At 46.5% G+C, this 25,747-nt stretch overlaps 2 protein-coding genes across 14 annotated transcripts in view; both read right to left on the reverse strand.

Moving 5' to 3' along the window:
* C1QTNF9 (C1q and TNF related 9) overlaps positions 1 to 14,324 on the reverse strand; it is a 30,059-nt gene extending 15,735 nt beyond the window's left edge. The window contains exons 1-3 of one of the 6 annotated variants that reach the window (XM_066254850.1): positions 14,263 to 14,324; positions 12,777 to 13,031; positions 6,437 to 6,615 (exon numbers count right to left, since the gene is read on the reverse strand). In XM_066254850.1, the coding sequence (XP_066110947.1) occupies positions 6,437 to 6,602 (166 nt within the window). In that variant the 5' untranslated portion in view covers positions 6,603 to 6,615; positions 12,777 to 13,031; positions 14,263 to 14,324. Of the gene's footprint in view, positions 1 to 6,436; positions 6,616 to 12,776; positions 13,173 to 14,182 lie in introns of all 6 variants that reach the window. The other 5 variants (XM_066254848.1, XM_066254849.1, XM_066254847.1 and 2 more) reach the window with 5 other exon arrangements.
* Positions 14,325 to 15,330: 1,006 nt separating this feature from the next.
* Positions 15,331 to 25,747, reverse strand: part of SPATA13 (spermatogenesis associated 13) — a 433,930-nt gene continuing 423,513 nt past the window's right edge. For all 8 annotated transcript variants that reach the window (XM_066258297.1, XM_066258301.1, XM_066258298.1 and 5 more), the window contains 3 exons: positions 24,763 to 25,135; positions 21,466 to 21,540; positions 15,331 to 19,299 (listed from right to left, as the gene is read on the reverse strand). In XM_066258297.1, coding sequence (XP_066114394.1) covers positions 19,124 to 19,299; positions 21,466 to 21,540; positions 24,763 to 25,135 — 624 coding nt within the window. In that variant the 3' untranslated portion in view covers positions 15,331 to 19,123. The remainder of the gene's footprint in view (positions 19,300 to 21,465; positions 21,541 to 24,762; positions 25,136 to 25,747) is intronic.

A 25,747-nucleotide genomic window follows, 5' to 3' on the forward strand; every position in this document is an offset into this window, starting at 1 on the left:
GCTTATGCAGTACAAACAGTCAAAGGTCTAGCCAGGGGTCCCCAAACTTTTACACAGGGGACCAGTTCACTGTCCCTCAGACCATTGGAGGGCCAACTATAAAAAAAGCTATGAACAAATTCCTATGTACACTGCACATATCTTATTTTAAAGTAAAAAAACAAAACAGGAACAAATACAATATTTAAAATAAAGAACAACTAAATTTAAATCAACAAACTGACTAGTATTTCAATGGGAACCATGGGCCTGCTTTTGGCTAATGAGATGGTCAATGTCCACCAATGAAAGAGATGCCCCTTCTAAAAGTGTGACGGGGGGTGGATAAATGGCCCTAGGGGGCCGCATGCGGCCTGTGGGCCATAGTTTGGGGACCCCTGGCCTAGCCCATTCCACCTTCTGACCCAAGCAGACGTTACTAGATACGGCCCTCAGCCAGCTTAAAGAACTGTTAGAGGAGCATCAACACCCTTGGTATATTCAGCATCTCCGCTCCCACTCTGGCTTACTTGGCCCTCTAATAGCAGGCAACGCACAAGCTGATCGTCTAGTCTTGACTCTTCCTCCTATTGAGCAAACCAGACAACTTCATGCCCCGTTTCATATGTCTGCCCATTCTCTCAAATCTCTTTTCCCCCCATCTCAAGCAGCTTGCAAACACCTTGTTTGTACATGTAAACAATGAAGGCTCTTACTACCATTAGGCCCCTTACAGCCACAAGGTGTCAACCTCGGGACCTACAGCCTACTGCTGTGTGGCAAATAGATGTCACTCATGTCCCCCAATTTGGCAAACTCTGCTGCGTGCACGTAGAGGTAGACATCTTCTCCAGAGCTGTCTTGGCCATGGCCCTATCTGAAGAAAAAACCAAACATGAAATTCGTGCCCTTCGACAAGCCATGCTTTGCCTTGGCGTACCTTGGGAGATTAAAACTGACAATGGGTTCTGTTATACCAGCGGCCAATTTAAAGCCTTTTGTTCTCAATGGCAAATCACATATCACCTTGGCATTCCTTACAACCCCCAAGGACAAGCTGTTGTAAAACGGTGACACAGAGATATCAAGCTCCAAATACAAAAAGAAAGGGGGGATATGCCCCAGGCCTTACCTGGAGAAGTGCTCCTCAGTGCTGTATTCACTCTCAATTATTTAACTTTTGATTCTGATGGAGTAACTCCCACTTACAAACATTAGCGAGGCCTTTGTAGCCAACCAACCCCATTGCCATTAGTATGTTGGAAGGACCCAGCCACAGCTCAGTGGCAGGGACCGCACCCCCATCGATTGCAAGGAAGAGGTTATGCTTGTGTTTTTCCAGAAAACAGCCCACATCCAATTTAGATCCCAGGAAGGAACATATGGCCACTCCCGGTGTCCCAAGATGACCCCACGAATGAATCCCCTGACGCCAGCGAACCCCCCAGTTCAAGAAATGGCCAACCTCGCCCTTGATGAACGGCCGCCTGGAGGAGGTCCTCAGCGCTCCAGGAGAAGCACCTCGTGGCCAACATGCACACCCCATCACCTGGGGGGATGGGAAGGCTTTAGCGGAGCAAGCCCAGAGAATGGCCCCTGACGGGCCCTCAGGCCCTGGTACGCTGTTCCTGCTTATGTGTGCTATAGTGACCGCTAACTCTCAGATACAGGCGGACCCGCACGTCTGGGCTGCTTTTCCCCACCCTGGCATTATCCTGCCCGTAGAGACAACAATAGCAAACTGTCATTCATCAAGTCCAACTGGCCCTAATTAAAAGAGAAGGAGGAAGTGTAGGTAGAGCGCAGAGCGCATTCCTAACAGCTGTGGCTGATGCAATGCTGTGAGAACACTCCAGCACCTGAAACCCTCCTAGGCACACACACCCAGGAGGGAGCTCGCCCGCTATAAGGAAGTGACTCAGTGCCAACCAGGCAGCTCCCTAATCTTTTTAGCCTTTGGCTTTGAAGAACACACTGTAACACCCTATAGGCTGAACCTGTGTATATAAGCTAGCTTACTTCCTGAATAAAGCAGATCTGCATCACTGATCCTTGTCTCTGGAGTCAGGTCTCTGCGTCTCCGTTGTCCTCACCCCTGGTGGGCCTTGTCCACAACCCTATCTAACATAAAAGGTCAGAATGTTGAGGTCATTTGGCAATGGGGGAAGGTCACATGAGGAACCAGGCCCAGGAACTTTGGTTGGAACCACCCACACCTAAGCCCACCAAAAATAAACGGCCAGAGCCCTTTGAAAAAGAACGACTGTCAGCCAATGAAATTTTGCCACATCATATCAACTCACCATCACCCTACCGACTCTATAAATTACCCTCCAGTGGAAGAATTGTACGACTTCTCTGGCCCCTGGCCCCTGGACCAGAGAACCTCTTCTGGGATGCGCTCTACTAAATAAAGCTTTGGCTATTTCAAACTTGGTGGCTACGCCCTTCTTTCTTCCTCTGTGGGGAAAATACCTTACAGTTGTTGTTGTTGATTTGTTTGTTTGTGGGTGATAATGTCTTTTATTGTTATTTTAAATAAAATATTTTAGAAGAGGAAAAAGAAAAAGAGAGAGAAGCCAACTGAAGCTTCCCAAATAGCAGAGCAAAGCAGACAATGGGCCCTGGCCAATTGGCTCAGTGGTAGAGCGTCAGCCTGGTGTGCAGGAGTCCCGGGTTTGATTCCCAGCCAGGGCACACAGGAGAAGCGCCCATCTTCTTCTCCACCCCTCCCCCCCTCCTTCCTCTCTGTCTCTCTCTTCCCCTCCCGCAGCCAAGGCTCTATTGGAGCAAAGATGGCCTGGGCACTGAAGATGGCTCTGTGGCCTCTGCCTCAGGCGCTAGAATGGCTCTGGATGCAACAGAGCAACGCCCCAGATGGGCAGAGCATCGCCTCCTGGTGGACGTGCCAGGTGGATCCCAGTCGGGCGCATGCGGGAGTCTGACTGCCTCCCCGTTTCCAGCTTTGGAAAAATGCAAAAAATACAAATACAAATAAAAAAGCAGACAATGACATGGGGAATATTCACTGCTTTTAGAATCAGTCAGGGCACAGATAGCAAGTGGTGCAGGCTAGGTGACTGCATCCAGAGGGCCCAGGCTTGAAATGCTTTGTAAGGGCCAGCCCCCAAAAAACCACTGCCAGCCCTAGCCAGATAGCTCAGATGGTTAGGTGTTGACTCAATACACCAAGGCTGAGGGTTCGATCCCCGGTCAGGGCACATTCAAGAATCAACCGATGAGTGCATAAATAAGTGAAACAATAGGTCATTGTTTCTCTTTTACCCTTTCTTTCTCTCTAAAATTAATTAATTACTTAAAAAGTAAAACAAAACAAAACAAACAAAAACATGCTGCCAACCAAGGGGAACCCAACAACAAGAAAGTATATGAAGAAACTGGGGGGTTTAGATGTAGTGAGACAATGAGTAAACGACCTCCTTTAAGAAATGGTGCCAGAGTGGGTCCAGAGAGAAGCCCAAAAGCATCTCATAGAAGAAAAGCCCACATTGGGTCATCTAGCTCAGAGGACACAAAGGCAGATTTCAATAGCACCAACTGAGCAGTATCTCCTCGCACTTTTTTTACTCTGCCTAGCCTCATCTGTGGAGTCAAAAGTGGTCCTTGCAGTGAGGATGGAGAGTGTGAATAAAAGGTGATCATGAAGACACAAGTGTAACCTGAGCAGGGACACACACACACACACACACACACACACACACACACTGGTACCTGTGGGAGAATAGAAAATGGGTTTTATTAAGATTGAGGTTTTGACCTACCTGGTGGTGTTGCAGTGGATAGAGTGTCGACCCAGGTTCAAAACCCCAAAGTTGCTGGCTTGAGTGCGGGATCATGGAAATGATCCCATGGTCGCTGGCTTGAAGCCCAAGGTCACTGGCTTAAGCAAGGGGTCACTGGCTCAGCTGGAGTCTCCCAGTCCTGGTACATATGAGAAGCAATCAATGAACAACTAAAATGCCACAACTCCAAGTTGATGCTTCTCATCTCTTTTCCTTCCTGTTGGTCTGTATGTGTATCTGTCTCTCTCTTTCTCTTGCTAAAAAAGGAAAAAGATTGAGGTTTTGCCATGAACTTGGAACAGGGTTTTTACAAGCCAGAATTGAGACAGGTCCCATGCCTAACAGTGATGTAGACGTACTGGAGATGCAGTCCAATAGGAGAGCCTAGGGCTCTGACGGCAGGATGATGGTCGGAGAGAAATAGCATGGCTTCCTGGTGACACTCTGCTTCATCCAGCCCACCCAATAAATGCCCTAGGTCACCAAATGCCATGAGTAGGAAAGAGAAACACCTAGATTGTCAATCACCTATACAACAGACTTCCTGTACTGAAGTAATATGTTCAAATACTTGTTTTTTCAAACCTTAAGAAAGGCTTTTTTAAAATCCATATTTAAATAGCATTTGCTGGCAATGAATTAATTTTATTCCATCTTGAAATTACCTCTTGAGTATTATTTTAATTATTTTTAATGTAGACAGAGGAATATATAATATTCTGACATGATTAATAAGTATCAGAAGAGGCTTCTAAGTGTTTATCATTAAGTTTGGGGAAGTTTTTCTAGTGCTTAATGTATTGCTGAGAAAAATGACAGTGGTTGTGTTCACATTCCACAGAGTCCTGAAATGTCCTATTCCTTCAGGTCCTTCCTGTTAATAATGTATTCCTTATGGTACAGTTTGCAGTTAGGATGAGGTTTACTTTAATGGGTCTAAATTCATTTGCCCTAAGTCTTAATGATTTCTAGGTTTTTACAGACTTCTTTTCAGATCTGACAGTTCATCACTGTTCTCTCCTAGTAATGTACTGTTGAAGAGTTCACACTAAGAACAGAAATGACAGCACTGCTATTTTCCTGTGATTCTTTGATGCTTGTATCATCAAGTCTACCATCAATCTTCTGTTTCTTCGCAGAAGTAGTTTAGGCACCAGTCTGTTTGTGATAGTTTGGGAGTTTAATTTGAAAATCTCCCCAGCCAGGGCACATGTAACTGCAACACAACACATCCCACTGAAGGCGACAGCTGACTGCACAAGGGCGCCCAGCCTAGCTGCTTGCACTGGGGGACTTCCGCTCTCCCCACAGGACATCAGGCTTCAAATGACACACATCTACCTGCAAATGGACCCAGTGAGGTCACCCATGCCAATCCACATACAGGCATCCCTTAGGTTTTACGGGACCAGTTCCAGACCACTGAGACAAAGTTAGTATTAAAATAAAGCAAGATGTGATCTTGCTGGTGGAGGGCTTGCCCTCAGTTTGTAAGAAACGTGCCTGTGAAGTGCAGTAAAACAAGATGTGCCCCTGTAAAATATTTGGAAAGCTCATTTTTTTATCTTCGCCTAAACTTATCTTTTAAAATGTCAGTACAATTTTTGATGTTTTCCTCCTGAACCCAGATGGATCAAGAACCCCATTCAAAAACCAAGCTTATCAGAAAACAAAAACAAACAAAAAACCCCAAAAAACCAAGCCTATTGGTTGGTGTTATGAAAACCACTCTTACATCCTGGCTTTTGCAAATCTTCCTTCCCAGTGCTGGATTCTGTCCACAAATCCCCAAACCCTGGGACAGGTCCCAACATATGGCATAGACCCCTGAGTAACAGCTGTATGGCTGCAGGTGACTGCCCATTTTTGTATTCTGTCACTACATGTCATCTGCTTACAGCACGGCCAGACGTTAGCTCTGGCCTACACTGCAGCTAGGTGCTCTTTGTCAAATACAAGTTCTCAGGTTATGACATTATGACACAGTTCCATTCCTATGACAGTGACGTAACTCGGATTTTGGTGTAAGTTAAAACACACCCTAGCCTAAGCCACTTACCTATCTTAACACAGTTGTAAAACCATAATCCAGAACATAAAAACACAACTAAACCACAGAAAAAGAATACTGAGTATTCTTCCACTGAGCAGCAACCAAACTAGTTCCCCCATGTAGTCTGTAAATAGGACACCAATGGCTAAGCCGAAACACATCTCAATTTTGTTAAGTTTTTATGGGAGTGGGTGTCATAAACTCTAAATGTTGTATGTTGAGACTGTTGTAAACCTAAGGACCCCCTGGACCTGGCAACTGAGTCTCTCTCTAGGCCTCATGTGCTAAAGATCCATCATGCCTGCCACCTTAGGCAGGAAGATCTGTGACATCATATACTCCTGAAAATGGTCCAGCAGTAGCAGAGATGATGACTAACAGGTTTACCCCACTAGATGAGGAAGTCCTTGGGCAGGGCGTTCCTGTCAGTCTTGTCCCAGGCTGTGTACCCATTTAGCCCAGAATCCGGCATGAAGCAGGCTTTCAGGAAGTGTTTGCTGAGCAAGGGAGAGTGAGTATATAGATGAGGAATAAATGAATGAAGTGAAATGAATGAAGGAACAGATGGAATTGCAGCTGAAGGTCACCAGGTGGTAAGTACCTGTGTCCCCTTTGTCACCTTTTGCTCCATCTCGTCCATCTCTTCCAGGCAAACCATTGTGACCAGGATTCCCAGGGACACCAGGGTGCCCTTGCCTGCACGTGTCCTGTGAGTCCACGTTTCCTATGCAGACTCCAGTGGCAAGCAGGAGCCACCAGACCCTCATGGCTCAAATGCACCTGAAAGAAGGAAACAGACCGAAAGGAGAAACCTTTGTCTCTGGGACCATGACACAGCCTCTGTTCCTTGCAGTGGGAAATGGACCCACCCCTGGCGAGACTTGGACAGAACAGTCAGGCTGGATCAGGGCAGAAGCTGGTAGCAGGCCAAGCTGCTTACAATCAGAAGGACATTGTGGTTGAAAAGGATGCTTGTAATTGGGACTGTTTTTCATGGTGAGCAGTCAAGGAGAAAGCCAAGTTCCAAGTCAGGAAACTTCCATTTACCCTTCCATTTTGGGTAGACCACTTTTCAAAGTCACAGAAGATATTAGTGCTTACTTATCTCACAGAGCTGCTGCAGATACCAAATTTATAACCACATTATAAATAGTAAAGCAAACATAGAATTAGCATTTTTCCCAGCAATACCACTTCCGGTGTCTATGCAAAGGAATTGGAAGCAGAGTCTCCAGCAGGTGGTCCTGTACCACGTCCCAGCAGCATTATCCAGGGTAATCAGAGGTGGGGCCCGAGTGTCTGCTAATGAATACACGTACAAACACATTGTGCTCCACCCACACTGTGAAATACTATTTAGCCTTAAAGAGGAAGGAAATTCTGACACATGCTACAACAGGGATGAACCCTGAGGGACATTATGCTAAGTGACACAATATAAATGTACTAAATGCCACTAAACTGTGTGCACTTATAAGTGATTAAAATGGTAAGTTTTATGTGTATTTTATCGCAATAAAAATTTAATCTAACTTAAAAATATTAAAGTGTTGCCCTGGTCGGGATGCTCAGTGAATAGAGCGTCATCTCAGTATGCCCAGGTCATGGGTTCGATCCCCCGTCAGGGCACATACCAGAAGCTATCAATGAGGGCACAACTTAAATGAAACAACTAAGTGGAACTAGTTAATGCATCTCTCTCTCAAATCAATGGAAAAGTTAAATATATATATAATATATATATATATTAAAGTGTTCCAAGTGGTCTTACTACTATGAGATGTATTCTCTGAGTTAAGGTTTGGTTTTTACAGGTCACTATGAAGAAGGCACATGGGCACAGACACATGGTTGGGTGCACACATGGGCACACACACCAGGTCATGGAGCACACAAGGGCACAGGCACATGCAAGGACACACACACAGGGCATGGGCCCATGCATGAACACACACACAGGGCACAAGCACATACAAAGGCACACACACAGGGCACACACACACACAGGGCACACACACAGGGCACAAGCACATACAAGGGCACACATACAGGGCACACACACACACAGGGCACACACACAGGGCACGGGTCCATGCATGGGCACACACACAGGGCACAAGCACATACAAGGGCACACACACAGGGCACATACACACAGGGCACACACACAAGGCACAGGTCCATGCATGGGCATACACACAGGGAACAAGCACACACAAGGGCACACACACAGGGCACGGGCCCATGCAAGGGCACACACACAGGGCACAGGTCCATGCATGAGCACACACACAGGGCACAAGCACATACAAGGACACACACACACGGCACACACACACAGGGCACACACACACAGGACACGGGTTCATGCATGAGCACACACACAGGGCACAAGCACATACAAGGACACACACACAGGGCACACACACACAGGGCACACACACAGGACACGGGTTCATGCATGAGCACACACACAGGGCACAAGCACATACAAGGACACACACACAGGGCATGGGCCCATGCATGAGCACACACACATACAAGGGCACACACACAGGGCACAAGCACACACAAGGGCACACACACAGGGCACGGGCCCATGCAAGGGCACACACATAGGGCACGGGTCCATGCATGAGCACACACACAGGGCACAAGCACATACAAGGACACACACACAGGGCATGGGCCCATGCATGAGCACACACACAGGGCACAAGCACACACAAGGGCACACACAGGGCACGGGTCCAAGCATAGGAACACACACAGGGCATAGGCACACACAGGGCACACACACACATGGGCGCACACACAGGGCACGGGCACACGCATACACACAACAGTGTGAGATGTTCAAGCATTCCTTCAAATTATTGATTTGTTTTCTAACCTCATCAGAAGCTAAGACAATGCTGTTTGTTGAGGTGGGGTTTGAGATATGAAAGAATGTTCTAGACAAAGAGAACAACACAGGCAGACCTCACAGTACTGTGAGTACTCAGGATGTGTGGGATCAGGTCTCTCGCAGGGGGAGATGGCACCCCATCCCTCTTTCACGGCACCATGGGGGGGTCCCATTAGTTTATGTAACTAACATAACTAACCTCTGGCTGCCATCCAACTGTATTTCCCTCATTCGTGTATGCCCAGTACTCAATCCTGGAGCAGCAGGATGAATAAGTATGTTGAGTGGAGTGAATGTACCATGCTGGGTATCCAGGATTTTAAAAGAGAATAATGTAAGGTTGCACAACTGGTCAGAAGCCAGAACCTCTGCTGAAGGCGATGGAAGTCTACACAGCTCTTTAGAAAGTTAAAGAGAAAGGACATCTATAACCTCAGAACAAGCAATCCCATCCCCCAAATTCTTCTCAATAACCCAGCTTGTGAGACAAAGATATTAACTCCAGCATCATCTGCAATAGTGAAAAAGTGTGCATGTTATACATAATGTGCAAGTCAGTGGTTTAGAAAGCAGCACGTTATGTAACCACTGAAATGATTATGAAGGTCACATAGAAATAGGAAAGAGATATATTGTGCTGAATTTTTAAAAAGTAGACTAAATTGCCATGTCCATTACGAATGCACCTATGTAATTACGTATGCACATTGAACAAAAGCTACAAGCAAAAAGATTCAATTGAACGTGTTTGCTTTGGAACGATGGGATTATGGTGTTTTCCCCTTTTTTGAAAAAAATTCTTTTTAACAGTGTCTACAAATTTCTAAATATACATAAATTGTGAAAACAGATTCTGCCATGCAAAAAATTATATTGCCATCTTATGGAAGACTCTAAATGTCACAGGGCTTGAGGCAAACAGTATTTCTGGAAAAGGAAATACAGAAGTTTCCCTTTAAAGTCACAAACATGTGAAATTTTGGGAAACTGAGCTTTCTTAAAGCCAAATTCCATGAATAATCTACACCAGCCTTTTAGTTTTACTCAGAAGTGACTTCTAACAGCCAAATCTAAATTGCACAGACCAACAACTGTTAAGGTGTCTATATGCTTTCAAAATGTGTTACAATTGCAACAGTAATCAAAAACTTACAAGATAAATAAGGTGCCAGATTGTGATCGACCTCATTTTGTTCCCCAGCTAGAGAAGAGCTAAGATAAAAGCAAATATTTCTTCTTCTCCAATTCTTTCACGAGGCAGAGATTGTAGCTAGCTTGCTTATTATACCTCATGCCTAGACTGTAGACAACCTACAACTGGTGAAATAAGTTGTGGCACTATCTCTAATAAGAAAATATAGAAGAGGGACAGCAGGATTTGCATAAGACATGCAGAATTTGCATTACTATGCTACTTTAAAAAAATTAAAAATTACATTTGTGTGTGTGTGTTTAACCAGTTCCTACACTTGACCTTTGTTGTCGGCTGTCTCTCCAAAATACATTAGCGTTAGAATCACTGTCCATGCCCCTGTCTTTTCCTTCCTCCTTTTCCCTCCTTCTTTCTCATCTGGATCACTGACATCTTCACCCCCGTTGGTCTGTTCTTTGCTCTGCATCTAGATGACGGGTCACTTATCAGGCACCAAATGAGGGGTATACCTTTTTGAAAATAGTGACGCATCTTTCCACTTTCTTATGTTCAGTTGAAAGATTGAATGAATAAATGAGTGAATGGAAAAAAGGAAGTTTATTTTACCACTTGGGGAGGTGACTGGCTATTAAATCTCATCCTTGTTGTGCTTCTGGTGACAATCGCTAGTTTCTCCATCACCCCTTCTCACCTTCTTACATGATAACAGAAATTTTAGCTGGCATGTGACTGCTCACAATAAAATACATTTCCCAGGCCTACATCTTAACAAGCTTTCTGTTGTGGAAGGTGTGGCCACTCATCCAAAGTAAGGAAGGCTTGTGGACTTTTCTACTCAGCCCAAGTCAGAGTTGCTGAGGACTTCCTGGGTATACTACCCTTCAGGTGATATATTAAAAGCCAGCAATCATCATTACCTTGAACAGATCAATACAGTCATGTGAATGCATGGAGAGACCCTGAGAAGCTGCTGTGATTTCACAAACCTGACATACTGATGTGGTTAGAGGCTCATGGACAGAGACTGCAAATGACTCAGGAGTTACTGTTTTTCAGTCTCAAATAAAATAGGTTCTTAGTTAACTTATTTCTGGGTTGTTTCTTCTATGTTTGACCTATATTTTTCCTTTACTACTAAATTTCTTGAGAAAAGGCTACTCAGTTCCTCTGTTCCCCAAGGACATGATACCCCTAATTTATGGCCAAGCTTTAGGGTTTTTGTTCTTTAAGACTTATTTATTTATTTATTTTTTTAGGTGAGAGGAGGGGAGATAGTGAGACAGACTTCTGCATGCACCCCGACAGGGATACACCTGGCAAACCCGTTTGGGGCCAATGCTCAAATCAACCAAGTTATTTTTAGCACCTGAGCCACTGGATGTGGGAAGGGAAGAGGGAGAGAGGGGAGAGAGGAAGGGGAGGAGAAGCAGATGGTCACTTCTCCTGTGTGCCCTGACTGGTGATTGAATTTGGGACATCCATATGCCAGGCTGATGCTCTATCCACTGAATCAGCCAGTCAGGGCCAATGTTCTTCAACATTATTTTTATTTATTTTTGTGGCAGAGACAGAAAGAGTCAGAGAGACAGACAGACAGAAAGGGAGAGAGATGAGGAACATCAATTCTTTGTTGTGGTTCCTTAGTTGTTCATTGATTGATTTCTTATATGTGCCTTGACGGGGGGGGGGGGGCTACAGCAGACCGAGTGACCCCTTGCTCGAGCCAGTGACCTTGGGCTCAAGCTGGTGAGCCTTGCTCAAATCAGATGAGCCTACGCTCAAGCTGGTGACCTCGGGGTCTCGCAGGTCCTCTGCATCCCAGTCTGACACTCTATCCACTGCGCCACCACCTGGTCAGGCTTCAAGATTCTTACTTCCCCCAATACTAAGATTTCATAGACTTGCAGAACCACGTTGAGCAATCTCTCTTTTTTTTTTTGGGGGGGGGGTATTTTTCTGAAGTGAGAAGCAGGGAGGCAGAGAGACAGACTTCTGCATGCTCCCGACTGGGATCCACCCAGCAAGCCCGCTAGGGAGTGATGCTCTGCCCATCTGGGACGTTGCTCAGTTGCAACCAGAGCCATTCTAGCACCTGAAGCAGAGGCCATAGAGCCGTCCTCAGTACCTAGGCCAACTTTGCTCCAATGGAGCCTTGGCTGCTGGAGGGGAAGAGAGAGAGAAAGGAAAAGGGGGAAGGGTAGAGAAGCAGCTGGGCGTTTCTCCCGTGTGTCCTGGCCAGGAATTGAACCCAGGACACTCACATGCTGGGCCGATGCTCTATCACTGAGCTAACCGGCCAGGGCCATGTTGAGCGATCTTTATGGTCTCCAAACCTCTGAGCCTCTTTGTGCAGGGGATGAATGAATTCCCAAACATCTCAACCAGGTCTCACAGTTTAAGAATATAAAAATGTCTAAATTGCCTTCAATTAATGCATTTTTTTCTATGTGCCCTATACATTGTACACTTCAAGTAGTTCTTCTTCAACATATTTTGAGAGACTTTTGAAAAAAACAACAGTGTAAATTATTATAGCCACAAATATAAAAACATACACATTAAAATGTCTACAAAACAATTTACAAACTACTTTAGAAAGATCTGTTCATTCTATGATTGTTTGATAGTTTCAGGCCTTCTCCCTGCAATGTACCGAGTTCTGGCAGAAGAATTTCAAAATCTGCTTTTTTCTCTTTTTTATCTCCTCCTCAAACATGAAATTTTGGAACTGGCCTACTCCTTTCCTACCGAACACTCAGCAGACATCAGCCCACATTGCAAATAATGGAACAGGATTGTCGCATGCTGATACTAACAGAACAGTTTTAGGACTCTGATACCATAATTGAGTTTAAAGAAATTGTTTTCTGATGCACTTACCTGCCCCCACAGTGCTGTGGGCTGCACCCAGGCGCAGTGAAGAACAGGACTCAAATTGAGGCAAACTAAATAAAATCACGCCTTCCTGCCATATAATTCTCTGGTGGAGACAGCCGCAAAACAGCAATCACGGGTAGGAGCAGAGAGGCACAGCACACATCTCCGAGGAGCATCAAGACTGCAGCCACACTTGAGTCAGGCAGCACCCGTCATCAGCTCCACTGAGTTTGGAAAACTTAGCTCCTCTTCCCGTCCCTTTTAATGAAATGAGAGCGAGGTACCTGTGTGAGTGGCGTCTGGAGAAGGAAGTCCCCACCACAGACAGTAGGTTTCTCTCCTTGAAGGGCTGTTGGTGCCTTTTGCTTGAACAGCGTCTCTGGGAGCCTTGGGTTAATTCTAGGGCAGGAGGACAACACTGAAGATGCCGTGCCAGGTCTCATTAGGAATCCAGAATTTTAACGCTGATAACATTTAACTAGACCTTTTAAACTTCTTTGTAAATGCCTTTAATTTTAGGCATTTATGTACACAAGGATTTAATGCCCATTGCTTTCTCTCTCTCTCTCTCTCTCTCTCTCACACACACACACACAACCTGCCTACCTGCCACTGAGAAAATAATGATGCAACTTTTTAATGTCATGTTATAATACCGAGTCTTATTTTTTCACAATCAGCATCCGCTAACACTGACCTCTAACTCAAAAAAAAAAAAAAAAAATGGCATCAAAGGACAAATTTACCCAACAGTGTTTCTCGGGAGTGCCGAGAACAGAGTTGGGTTGTGGTGTATGCGGATGTATGCCAAGTCCTACTTAAACTGGGGTAAGACTACCCCTACTTTCATCATGCCTCAGTTTCCTCATCTGTACAGCAGGCAAAACAATGTCAAAGTCCCAGGGCAGTGGCAGGAATTAATTAGGTCAGTACAGTAAATTCAGCCAGTTTCTCCGCTACAACCATAATTGCCTTAACCTCTTAATCCCTAAATCCATCCAGGTACCTTTAGTCCTTTCTTAGCAGAAGCAACGGCAACATTCACCCTGATGATCATTCCTCCCCCCTCTGCTTTTGCTGTCCTTCCCCTGCCTCCCTCCCCCCATACCCACTTCTCCATGCCTGGCCTCTTCCCCTTCTCTTCCTCTGCCTGAGCATTCTTCGGGGTGTTCCTTCTGCTGCAGATGCCTGGCTCAGCTCCATTCTCATGGTTTAACTTTGCAATTGGTGGTGCATTGTCCGATCTCCTTTGCCAGCCCTGACCTCCCTTCCGGGCTTCACTCGATTTATCTTGCTATCCGCTGGACAGACCCATCATGAATCCCAACACAGAACCGCCAAGCATCCTTCACATTTAGCCTCCTCTCCTTTCCCAATGTCCTGTCACTAGACATTGCCTCCTAACTTACCTGCTTGCCTCTGGTTTTCAATCCACCCTTTCCTCTATCTCTGGACTGAGCTCAACCTCGAGCTCTGTGGGGGAACTTACTTCAGAGACAGTAAGGTTCCAGCAGCAGAGGCATCTGGGAAGCGCTGGGTCTCTGCGCTGGGAGAGCTGGAGCCCAAAGACAAACATCACATCCCAGGACATTGGTTAATGACTGGATACAATGTTAACAACTGCCTGATGTTATCTCTTTTAACTTAGAAATGCATTGTTCTGGTGGTCTACGTGACTACTCACCATATGGTTTTGTTATTAACCCCCTTTATGCTATTAACCATCTATGAAAACGGACCCTTGTTCTGCAAGGGATGTGGATTTTGCCTGGCCTGCCACCACAGGAAGCAGATGCTTTGCTTATGTGTGTAAGTTTCTCCTATTAAAGCTCTTAGGAATTTGGATAAGGCTACGTGTTAATTCTTCAGAATCAATCCTGAATTTAGACTTTTAGGATTTCTTCCCAACAGCTTGTCTTTCCAGGTCACAGGGTAGCTGGCTCATAGTAAGTCATCTCCCCACAACTCTTCTAGCAATGGCCACCGCCTATACATGGTACCAGCCTGAGACCCCGGAGACAACCTCTGGGGTGGACTTTGGTTCCCAGTGCTTACACTCCCCCACCTTAGCCCTCCACCTGTAAGGTCACCCTCTTTTTAGTCCTGCCCAAGGAGGATAAACCACTTTGGGAAGCAGGTGGCTATTAAGAGTAAACAAACAGAAAGTGTAGACTAGTTGCCTGGCAACCTTCATAGAAATCCTTTGCTGATTAGCCACAGCAAACAATGGGCTATTTACTAGCTTTTCTGAGCAGTTAATTAAAGGAGGAAATTGTTATCTACCCCACCCTAGAAGGCAAGTAGGCCTAGGGCCACTGGCAAATATCCTGGGAAAGGGACCTGGCATTCCTTGGCCAGCAGCGGGAAAATGAAAGGTGTCTGAGGTCTGTTCTGTCCACCCACCTTGCACCATCAGTGCACAAGGCCCTGCTGCAAAGCAGGACTGTTCACTTTGTGGTTTGGCTCTGTAAATCTTATTCCAACGTTTCCTGACACAATCCGTCCAAAAAAGAATCTTATTCTAATACCCAAATGCATTACTAGAACCAGTTTGGCAAATTAATTTTAATATACATATACAAAACAACAAATACAGATTCACAGCATTTACAAGGAATCATTCAAATAACATTGTAAATATATATATTTTTTCTTTTTACAAAAACTTCAACAAAAATACATATCAAGTCAGAGCCATCTTGTACATCTTTCAGCTATCAACAGCCAATTCATCAGTTTGGAAGCTGTCACAACTTAGAGAAACCATCATCCCGACATTGATGAGTTAAAAGGAAAAGGTCACCAAAATCCTTGCAAAGTAGGTGAGTCAAAACGATGCTAAAGACTTACAAAACAATGACCAATTGTGACATCACAATCAATGGAAGTACTTTCTAAATACAAATGTTGATGCCTGTGGACTCACTAAAGGCAATATTGTTACCTGTATGTAGTAAAGTATATTTGCATCAAATATATGTCTCCAGGTTTTTCAAGATCAGATAGTTTTTACTTTTTTTCTTCTTTTTCTCCAAAATCTTTTGAACTCCACTTTCACCACATCTGTCCTGACAGCAGCTACAAGGCAGCTACAAGTCGTAGGTTAAGCTGATCACAGGGACAGCTGTTTTTGTGTGGTGTGACCTGGTTGATCTGTGTCCTGTAGCCATGAAAGGACATTTATTCACACTTGTTGGCACTGTCCTGTGAGGGGCACATCTATTTCTCCTCTCAACACAAAAATAACCCAGCAATTCCCCAGCCTCCCTAACTCTGGGTGATCAGATGGTTCTGCTATGGCTACATAAGTTGATTTTACTGAGGAATATCAGCAATTTGGGCATGTGAAGATTTTCAACTGATAAAATACTGCATCACGTGGCTTTTTACAAAAGATTTCTACTGTGAACCAAATTTCCAGTTAAAGGCACTTTTCCCCCTTTGCGTCTACCACAGCAATGTTTGACCAAGGAGGATTTTCTGAACAGGCACGGACTACCTCTCTATGTACATTAGGTATGGAAAGACCCAACAATATTCAGAAATAGCGAGGAGATGGGAGTGAAACATTTTCAACTACAAAATCAGATCTACCGGGCAAAAAGGATCAGATATGCCAAAAACAACTGTGCAGATGGTCCCATCAAAGCTTGGGTGGCTGCTGCCACATTTCTGCTATTTGCAGGCCAAAGACAAAGAATGCTACTTCTCCAGGATTTTACAAACATCCTACTTCACGGTTGCTTTTATCTACCTCAAGGCTGCCCTATATTTCAGGTATGATCAATGTTGGAAAGGCTGCTCCAGATCCAAAGCCATTGTCACTGTCTTTTTAACAGAGCTGGCAGACGCTGACACAATGAATGCTAGAATAAGTGAAATTTATAAGAATTCTACATCATCTTTCTTTGATCTACCATATTATGCAATGTAGGGTTAAAAAGAGAGAAAGAGAGAGTGAGATTCCCTATGAAATTCACACACAATCTGTAAAAAAGGCTCTTTGGCAAACCAAAATTAGAATACTTGAGCAATCTATTCTTTAGAGAACTCAGGCATTTTGGTAAAACAACCAAAGCTAGGCACACAGACTTGAAGAAGTCAGAGATTGCTCTAACCTTTTAAATTCATTTTAGCAGTTTTCAAAATCGCCTGAAAACCCAAGCAGGCTCAGGTAATTGTGGCACCCTAGCTTCCTGCTCCTGTCAGGAGCCCATGGAATGAGAGATGGGCACCAAAGGTAGGACTCTTCACAGTCCTTAAGGCATTTCTTCATTGCTCATTAATAAATGTAGTAAATGAAAGCCCCCTGAATGGTTCTTCACTTGCTGAATCCTCACTGAAAATATAACCTAAGCAAATGATTCTCTTTACTTCCTTAATAATTCTCTTATAGTAAAACAAAGAAAAAACAAAAATTGCTGTATATATCAACAACTCTATTTAGCACAGAGACCCCTACAGGTATTGCTGATAAAATACTGCATCACGTGGCTTTTTACAAAAGATTTCTATTCTGAACCAAATGATATATTTTGGTCCACAAAAAGCATATTAATGTGGTTTACAAAATATATCATTTTTTTTGTTAGTAAAAAGGTCATTTACATATACGCAACTAAAATTGAGATGTCTATTCAAAACTGAAACACACATATGCACGCACACATGGTTGTGCACACGCTTGTGCACGTGGTCACAGCACATCCTGAGAAGCCTCCTCTCAGAAGCAACCTTTGATCTGGGACACCCGCTATGAGGATCCACAGCAGCGGCCCGGGGTGTTGGCCATGGGCTCATGACCTAGCAGCAGGAGCGCCTAGCAGTGAGTATGTGGAGGTGAAGAGCAGGCTCAAGAACAGGTAGGATAGCCCCAAACTTTTGGGTGCTGTTGCTCTAAACCTCCCCTAAGGGCCAGGACTATGTCTTCTTGTTGCAGGACACCCCCTCCCCTTCAGGAGCAGCTCTGGGTGCGGGGGAAGGGGGGCAGAGCGAAGGAACCACACACCTAGAGCCGCAGATAACTCCTCTGTGTTTGACAGTACAAGTTTGTTTATTCTCAAGCATGGGTCTCATAGAAAAAAGAACTTTCCGAGAGTAGCATACGAGAAAAGAGATTCTCAAGTAGAAAAAGCACAGATGGTGGCACACGATACCCCCCCCCCCCAGGTGCTAAGTAGATTACAACGGCATCTTGCAGACAGAGACTGTCTTCTCCAGACATATTTAAAAGTAACTTCATCAAAATTGACAATACAGACAACAGATCCTAGGAGAAAAATGTTGGTAGAGATTGGTCCATGTGGCCTTTGTTAAAAAAAGACAGCTATTTCTGAGTCTACATATATTTGGGTAAGGCCTCTTTTATAAAGAGGGAATCTTCAGAAACCTGCTAATAGTGGTAGTCAGCACTATCGTCTTTGAAGCTCATTCTTTTTCAGGGGAATGTAAATGTCATTAAAACCTCATTGAGGAGGGCGCCGGGAATCACTGATGGAATCAGAATGCCTTTCACTCGGTGCATTTGCATAGTCACTTTATCTTTAAATTAAATGGGTTTTAACACTGCAAACAGGTATGTCTGAGAGAGTTTGAGATGATAACTTGCGAGTGGACGTGGGTTCTGGCTCATGGAGTTACACACCACATGCGGGCAGGAGAGTACCTGACGGGAGAAGGACCAGATCAGCCCATGCAGGGTCTCCGTCTCCTCCCTGCCCGGGAAGCAGCCGTGCCATTCAGCGGTAAAGCCGCCCTGCACTACAGACCTCCCAGCCCCATGACAGAGTCATCCTGCTCGCCCCTCCAGCCTGTGTGCAGAGGACCGAGGCAAGAAGAGGGCTGCACTCAGATGACACCAGGGAACACCACATGTGCAGTGGGTCCCCTAATATTACGGAAGAGAGGATGGCTTACCCATGCCAGTGGTGGGCATACTGTCCCAACCCCAGGATGACCATTCCTTGCCAACTCAATGCAAAGGCAGCCCACCACCCGTCTTTCCTCGCAGCACTTCGGGCCTGGGCTGTGGCACCACGGTCCTCATCAGCGAGGTATGCAGGGGGCACTGCTCAGCACTCACTTCGGAGCATGTCACCAGTCCCCCGATCTTGGTCCCCTTGGCACCGGTCACGAGAGGTTCCTGTGGATGCGAAAGCGTTGTCCTGCTTGTGTCATGCAAGGAGGCAGCCGCGTCTTCGAAGATGGAGGCCGAGTCCAAGTGCTTGTCTTCACTCTCCCCCAAAGGACATTTCCAGGGCCAGGCCCAACAGACTGTCCTCAGACTGAGCACAGAATAGAAGAAAGGTCCTCTTCACGGCCACCTCGGTCAAGGTGCGGCCCTCCCACTTTCATTTCTTAAAAGGGGTGAGTTTACTGAAGGTGTGCCAGAAGAGCGAAGGCTTCCTCTTGGGCTCCGCCAGGGCGAAGACCTGCTGCTGAGGGACGCTGGCAGGCACGGTGACGTGGCGCTGGTGGAGGGGGTGCAAGCTGGGGTGCAGCGGGACCGCAGGGCAGCCGCTATAGCCTAGCTCGAGAGGGGAAAGACAGCACAAGGACCGAGGGTCACTTTTTAACCAGAAAGGTCAAAACACAGTGCCAAGACCTGAAGATCTTAGCTGGTTCTCAGTTCACATTAGCTGACAGCTATGGTAATGTGTTTAGTCCGCACTGTCTGTGGAGACACGACATAGATCATCTCACTGACTCCTCACAAAAATTCCCCCAGGAAGACACCATTACTCTGATGTAACCAGAAGGAACACTAAACCCAAAGAGGTTATGTAAATCACCTACGGTCACACACAGTAAGGGGCAGGATTAGTACTGGACTGCTGTGTGGGATGAGAAGCAATAACACACTGCCTTGGCCCAGATCCTACTCTGTCACTTACTAGCTGCAATTATTTGGGAAACTAGTTGATTTCTCTGTGTCTCAGTTTCTGAAATCTAACGTGGGGAATCAAAGTGCCTACTGGGTTATGAGAATTAAATGAGTTTTATAATATAAGTACTGTGCTTGTAATAGTGTCTCCAACACCTAGTCACTTTAATCAAAACTCTTATTAGAGTCAGCATTTTAAATTTGGGCAAAGGTCATTAAAAAGGCCTATTAAAATTAGCTATTAGACCTGACCAGGCAGGTGGTAGCAAGTGGATAGAGCGTTGGACTGGGATGAGGAGGACCCAGGTTCAAAACCCTGAGGTCACCAGCCTGAGCATGGGCTCTTCGGGTTTGAGCAAGGTTCACCAACTTGGACTCAAGGTCGCTGGCTTGAGCAAGGGGTTACTCAGTCTCATGCAGCCCCCAGTCAAGGCACATGAGAAAGCAATCAATGAACAACTAAGGAGACTAATGAGCCGCAACAAAGAATTGATGCTTCTCATCTCTCTCTTCCTGTCTATCTGTCCCTGCCTGCCTGTCACAAAAATAAATAAATAAATTAAATGAGCTCTAGGGCTGTACAGGAACTGTGAAAGTCAGCGTGGTAAGAGGAAAGAGTATAGGTTTTGAAGGGAGCCGGCACCTAAGTTCAGAATCCATCCCTGCCTCTGACTTGCTATATGCATCCTTTGTCTCCCAGGATGACGGGAGGATGCCCAACAGGAAACCATTTGTTTTGTTCTTCAGGGGTCTTGTTGCTAAGCTAGTGACTCTTGGAAGAAACAGAAATAAATTCTAACATATTGATATTTACTAGTCACTGGCCATTAAAAGTGGTGATGTAAAAAAATAGAGTAGGTTTTTCTGCCTTGAATATGTATTATTAATATATATTAATAACTTGGGTGTGGGGTGGAGGGATTCTGCATTTCAGTGGAGGAAGCAGGAACGTGCTGAGTGTTGTTTTGGTAATGAGTTCTTTTTGGTCCACAAGGTAATGGCTTATCATAGTCCTAGGCTTAACTGGTCCTAATTTCTGCATTTTCAGTTAGGAAAACACTGAATGAGATACATTTCATAGGGTAAATGCCTCTTGGAGGCAATCTGAATTAAGTTTATAAAAATGTAACATTTTTGGAATAAAGATTTTCAGTATTTCTGTTGGGCTAGAACACTAGTATTAGCTACTTGAGGATAATCCTTGCTCTATATTAGGACCCTGGCGAATGTGACCAGGCACCAGTATTTCTAAACAGCTGCCCAGATCACCCTGATGTGCACGGAGGGCAGAGAACCCTGCTCTTCAATAAACACGAGTGTCTCTCCCTTACCTCACTCGTGATGTACTGAACTTTTACTTTTTTTTTTTTTTGCTTAAAGTAGAATGTAGCCTGCAAGGTCACGCAGTTGAGGTTGGAGATTTCCTCCTCACATGCCCAAAAGATGCAAGAGTGGTTGATCTGCCTCAGACAAGTGAACGAGCTGCCCCAACAATGCCATCATCTCCTTGGAAGGGGGAGACCCCAGGGGCCGCGTGTAGAACAGGGAGGTCTGGAAACTCTTCATTACTGACTCAGAACACCTTTCATCGACTCAAATGCAAATGTAAGCAAAAACCAAGGCAAATTCAAAACCAAGTGCACGTTACAGTGAAAATGTCTGTTATTTTGGACCTATCATTCTGAGTCTCACCCACACTTCTCTCCTTCATTTAGGGTTGGTCATATGCCAACAATCTTGAGCCTTTCCCCCAATTTTCATTCCAATACCGGTGCACATTACAGAGACGGAGGCTTATGCAGAACTTACCTTTTGACTTTCCATGTCCTGCCTTTTGAGCATTTAACATGGTGAGTTTCTTTTGATGGTCGGAAATTTCCATTCCTGGATTTAGAAATTGAGGTCATTTGTAGTCAAAACAAGTAAAAACATTTTAGTGCAAAACTTGCACCATAACCCCTATTACCCCCTAAGATTTTCACAATAACCTGAAGAAAAGAACCTTTATTCCCAAGGAACTATAAGAGGTTGGGAAGACTGAAGAAGGGAAAGAAACAAGGATTATCATGATGATGGCCACATTATTCTCTAAACCAGGACACAGGAAGGACTGAAATGGGGTGCTGTCAGTAAGGACACACAGACTGCCTGTGTAAACCCAGACAAGGTTTCATACGTAGTCCCCTAATTATCACGGTAAAGGACAAGGCTCTGGGAGAAGAAGGCAACTTAAAGGTACTCCTGGTCTGCTCACCCAACTGCCGTGAAAGCTGAGAGTTTGGATTCTCCCTGAATGCAGGTAACGCCTGACTAATAGGAACTGGGATTTGTACCCCAACTGTAGAGAGCATGAGGAGTGAGACCAGAAATAGGCAGTTGAGGCTAAGGCTGCCTGACAGGGTCCTGCCCTGGGAGACGCTTCTTCCCTGGGTCCTGCCTCTGCCACCATTGCCTGGGGTCTCTCGCCAGGCTCGTCCGCCATCTTCAAACACTCTGCTCCCTATGCCTTGGCCCCGTGGCATGCCCAACGTCTCTCTAATGGGTCCTGACGCCTCTTTTAGGCTCAGTATGCTGGCCCCTGGCTTCTACTGACCCGAGCCCACTCTGGCTTTGTCTTATTCCCACTCTCCACGCTCAGCCTGGTTAATGGCACGATCTTCAGGATGAACCTTCAAGCAACATACTGGGCTCCTAGGCTGACACAACATGCCAGGCAAGGGCCTACATCAGTGGTTCTCAACCTGTGGGTCGCAACCCCGGCGGGGTCGCCTAAAGCCATTGGAAAATACATAATGCATATCAGGTATTTACATTCCGAATCATAACTGAAGCAAAATTACAGTTATGAAGTAACCACCAAAATTATTTTTTGGTTTGGGGTCACGGCATTAGAAAGGTTGAGAACCACTGGCCTACATCCTTTCTACTTTCATCCACTCTCACCAACATCACAGACGTAGTGGCTCAAGAAGTGTCCAAGCATTCATTCATCCATCCACTCACTCATTCATTCCTGTCTGTCCTCTGAGCAGCAGCTACAGGGACGTGCTGAGCTCCAGAGGCAAAACATCAGGTGCCTCCCTGCTTCTCCCGCCAAGGGGTGGAATTGGGAAGCATTTAGAATGCCCTTGTGATATCTGGTTCTGTCTGAGGAAAAACCCAAAACATTCCAAATTACAAATGATTTCAGAGCCTGCCCTAGACAACATTACACGGCAGGTAAAATTAGAATCTTTGTGGATCTCTCATTTTGCATTTGGACATATATGATCTTGAACTCTCTGCAGAATCTTTGGCATTCCGGAGTGATGGGGCTTATCCCAATGAGGCCGTACGGATGTGCGGACAGTTGTTGGGAATCGGTTTTCCTTTTGGAGCAGAGGAAACTTCACTTAGTGGAAGGGGTCACCTGTGAGCAGTGAGTTGTGTCATTACAGGTCGAGGTGCAGGCCAGGGGCCACCTGTGAGCAGTGAGTCCTGTGTCACCACAGGTCGAGGTGCAGGCCAGGGGCCACCTGTGAGCAGTGAGTCCTGTGTCACTACAGGTCAAAGTGCAGGCCAGGGGCCACCTGTGAGCAGTGAGTCCTGTGTCACCACAGGTCGAGGTGCAGGCCAGGGGCCACCTGTGAGCAGTGAGTCCTGTGTCACCACAGGTCGAGGTGCAGGCCAGGGGCCACCTGTGAGCAGTGAGTCCTGTGTCACCACAGGTCGAGGTGCAGGCCAGGGGCCACCTGTGAGCAGTGAGTCCTGTGTCACCACAGGTCGAGGTGCAGGCCAGGGGCCACCTGTGAGCAGTGAGTCCTGTGTCACCACAGGTCGAGGTGCAGGCCAGGGGCCACCTGTGAGCAGTGAGTCCTGTGTCACCACAGGTCGAGGTGCAGGCCAGGGGCCACCTGTGAGCAGTGAGTCCTGTGTCACCACAGGTCGAGGTGCAGGCCAGGGGCCATCTGTGAGCAGTGAGTCCTGTGTCACCACAGGTCGAGGTGCAGGCCAGGGGCCACCTGTGAGCAGTGAGTCCTGTGTCACCACAGGTCGAGGTGCAGGCCAGGGGCCACTTTTCAGGAGTGTTTCCGAGGAGATTCCTGCTGCTGAGGACAGAGTGCCTCACTGACTCATAAAGCCCTTTCTACTCTAACAAGCGACCCCATGAACCCTCGTGGGGGTGACAGCAATATCCATGGCCAAGCCTGAGGCCAGTGCTGGGGACACACACCTGGGTCGGGGAGGCATACCCCCAGTTTCATTCTAGCTCTCCTCATGGCAGCTGGTGGGGAGCAGCGGGGGGACAGACTTCTCCTCCGTCCTGCACCACTCAACCTTGGAGGCTGGGGCTCCGAGGAGCGCAGCAGCCAGGACTCTTCATCCCACCTCATTTCTAGGGGCCACGGCACCTGTGGCATCCTGACTTTCCTTCAACAATCTGCACTCCGAAACCTCCCGTGCCGAAGAGGCACCGTGGCCTGCTGCAGAGGCTGCGGCACCCCCGCTGTGAGCGCCAGGCTCGCGGGTTTGTCTCCTAGTCCAGCCGACGCCTGGAGAACAGACGCTGCAAAGAGGGGCCCCAGTGTGGAGAGGCACGGCCCTCACAGCAGCGCAGGACCCTGTGGCTGAGGGAGGCAGGGAACGCGCAGGCATGGGGTCGGAGTGGGCCGTGGACGAGGGCTAACTTTAAAGTGCTTTAGAGGCGCAGCTGAGGAGGAAGCCTCAGGGTTAGGGAACAGTCACCTGAGGGTGACTCAGTCTCTGGGGTACACTGAGCTGGTTTTAAATGTCACTTGGTCATGCTGTAACAGTGGACAAAGGCCTTGAGCCTTGATGTGCTTGTCTGTAAAATGGGTATAGGAATAGTTTCCACCTTCTGAAATTCAATGAGACAATCTCAATGTGAAGCAGAGTACCTGGCATGTCAGTGTCGCCTGTCATGACTACATCTGCCTATCTTGTAAGCAAGTTTAGGACTCTTTAGAATTTGCAAATCCTTTTCTTTTCTCAGGGGTGGGATTTAACTCTGTGAGAGAGGGCTGGGCGGCGGGGGGTGTGTGTGTGTGTGTGTGAGATTTGAAAGCAGAAGCCCACGCCACTGTGTGGCGTCGAAGTGCTGCTCACCCAATTCCCGGTCCTCCTGCACCCGCCTCCTCTCATCAGCACATGCTTGCAGCCATCTTGCCTTGTCCTCTGGTTTCTTGGCACAGAATAGATGAACCTCATCAGTGGCTTTGCTGACTAGCTTGAAGGCGTTTTTCACGCTGAGGTTCCAGTCCTTGTCCCGCCCGTCCTCTAGGTCCACAAGCTCCATCTCGTCCATGTCCATGCGGCCCCTGTAATAGAGCATGTCCCTCCGCAGCAGGTCCTTCTTGCAGGACACGAGCTGGTGGTCAAACAGAAAGAATGTCCGCTGCTGGCTCTTGCCTTGCTTAGTGATTCGGGTCAGCTCACCAGAATGGATCAATTCTGAACTTCGGTCTAAAATGTCCAGTCCCTGGGAGGATGGAAACACATCGTAAGACCTTCCAATTCTTACTCATTCAGATGCCAAGATACAGGACGAGGTCCTGGCCCAGAGTTTTTACCAGATTTCCCAGTTGCCCAAGGCCCCTTCACAGGTGGCCAGAGTCTCAGAGGCCATTGAAAACCTTGGTTTATTACACTTCCCGCGTGTGAAGTTTCTTTTGTCTCCTACTCAAGGGAAAATGTGACAGTGACTCTTTGTTATCTGAGATGTCTTTCTTATCAGAAAGATTGATGAAAGGCCTGCTGCATTAATGCAATCTAATCAAGATCTGAAATGGCAGCTGACCAAAGCTGAGCCTGGAAGCAGGAAGACCAGGGGCAGCCTCAAGCAGGTGGGCCACAGGCTACATACCTACATACAGAGGCTCTGGCTCTGAGTCGGGTGTATGGCAGCCCCCTGGAATAACTAGTTCAGGGTCTTTGGAAACAAAAGGCCAGATGGTAGATTACCAGCACGAAACTGGTAATCCCCTAAGTCGGAGTCTGAGAACTGAAGGAAACCATACTTTTATCACAGTTAGGTTAGGCCTCCTCCAGCAGAACTTTACGGGCCTAGAGCAATTCTGTGCCTGGATTCTTC

The sequence above is a fragment of the Saccopteryx bilineata genome, chromosome 2 (genome assembly GCF_036850765.1).
Source record: "Saccopteryx bilineata isolate mSacBil1 chromosome 2, mSacBil1_pri_phased_curated, whole genome shotgun sequence".
NCBI lineage: Eukaryota > Metazoa > Chordata > Mammalia > Chiroptera > Emballonuridae > Saccopteryx > Saccopteryx bilineata.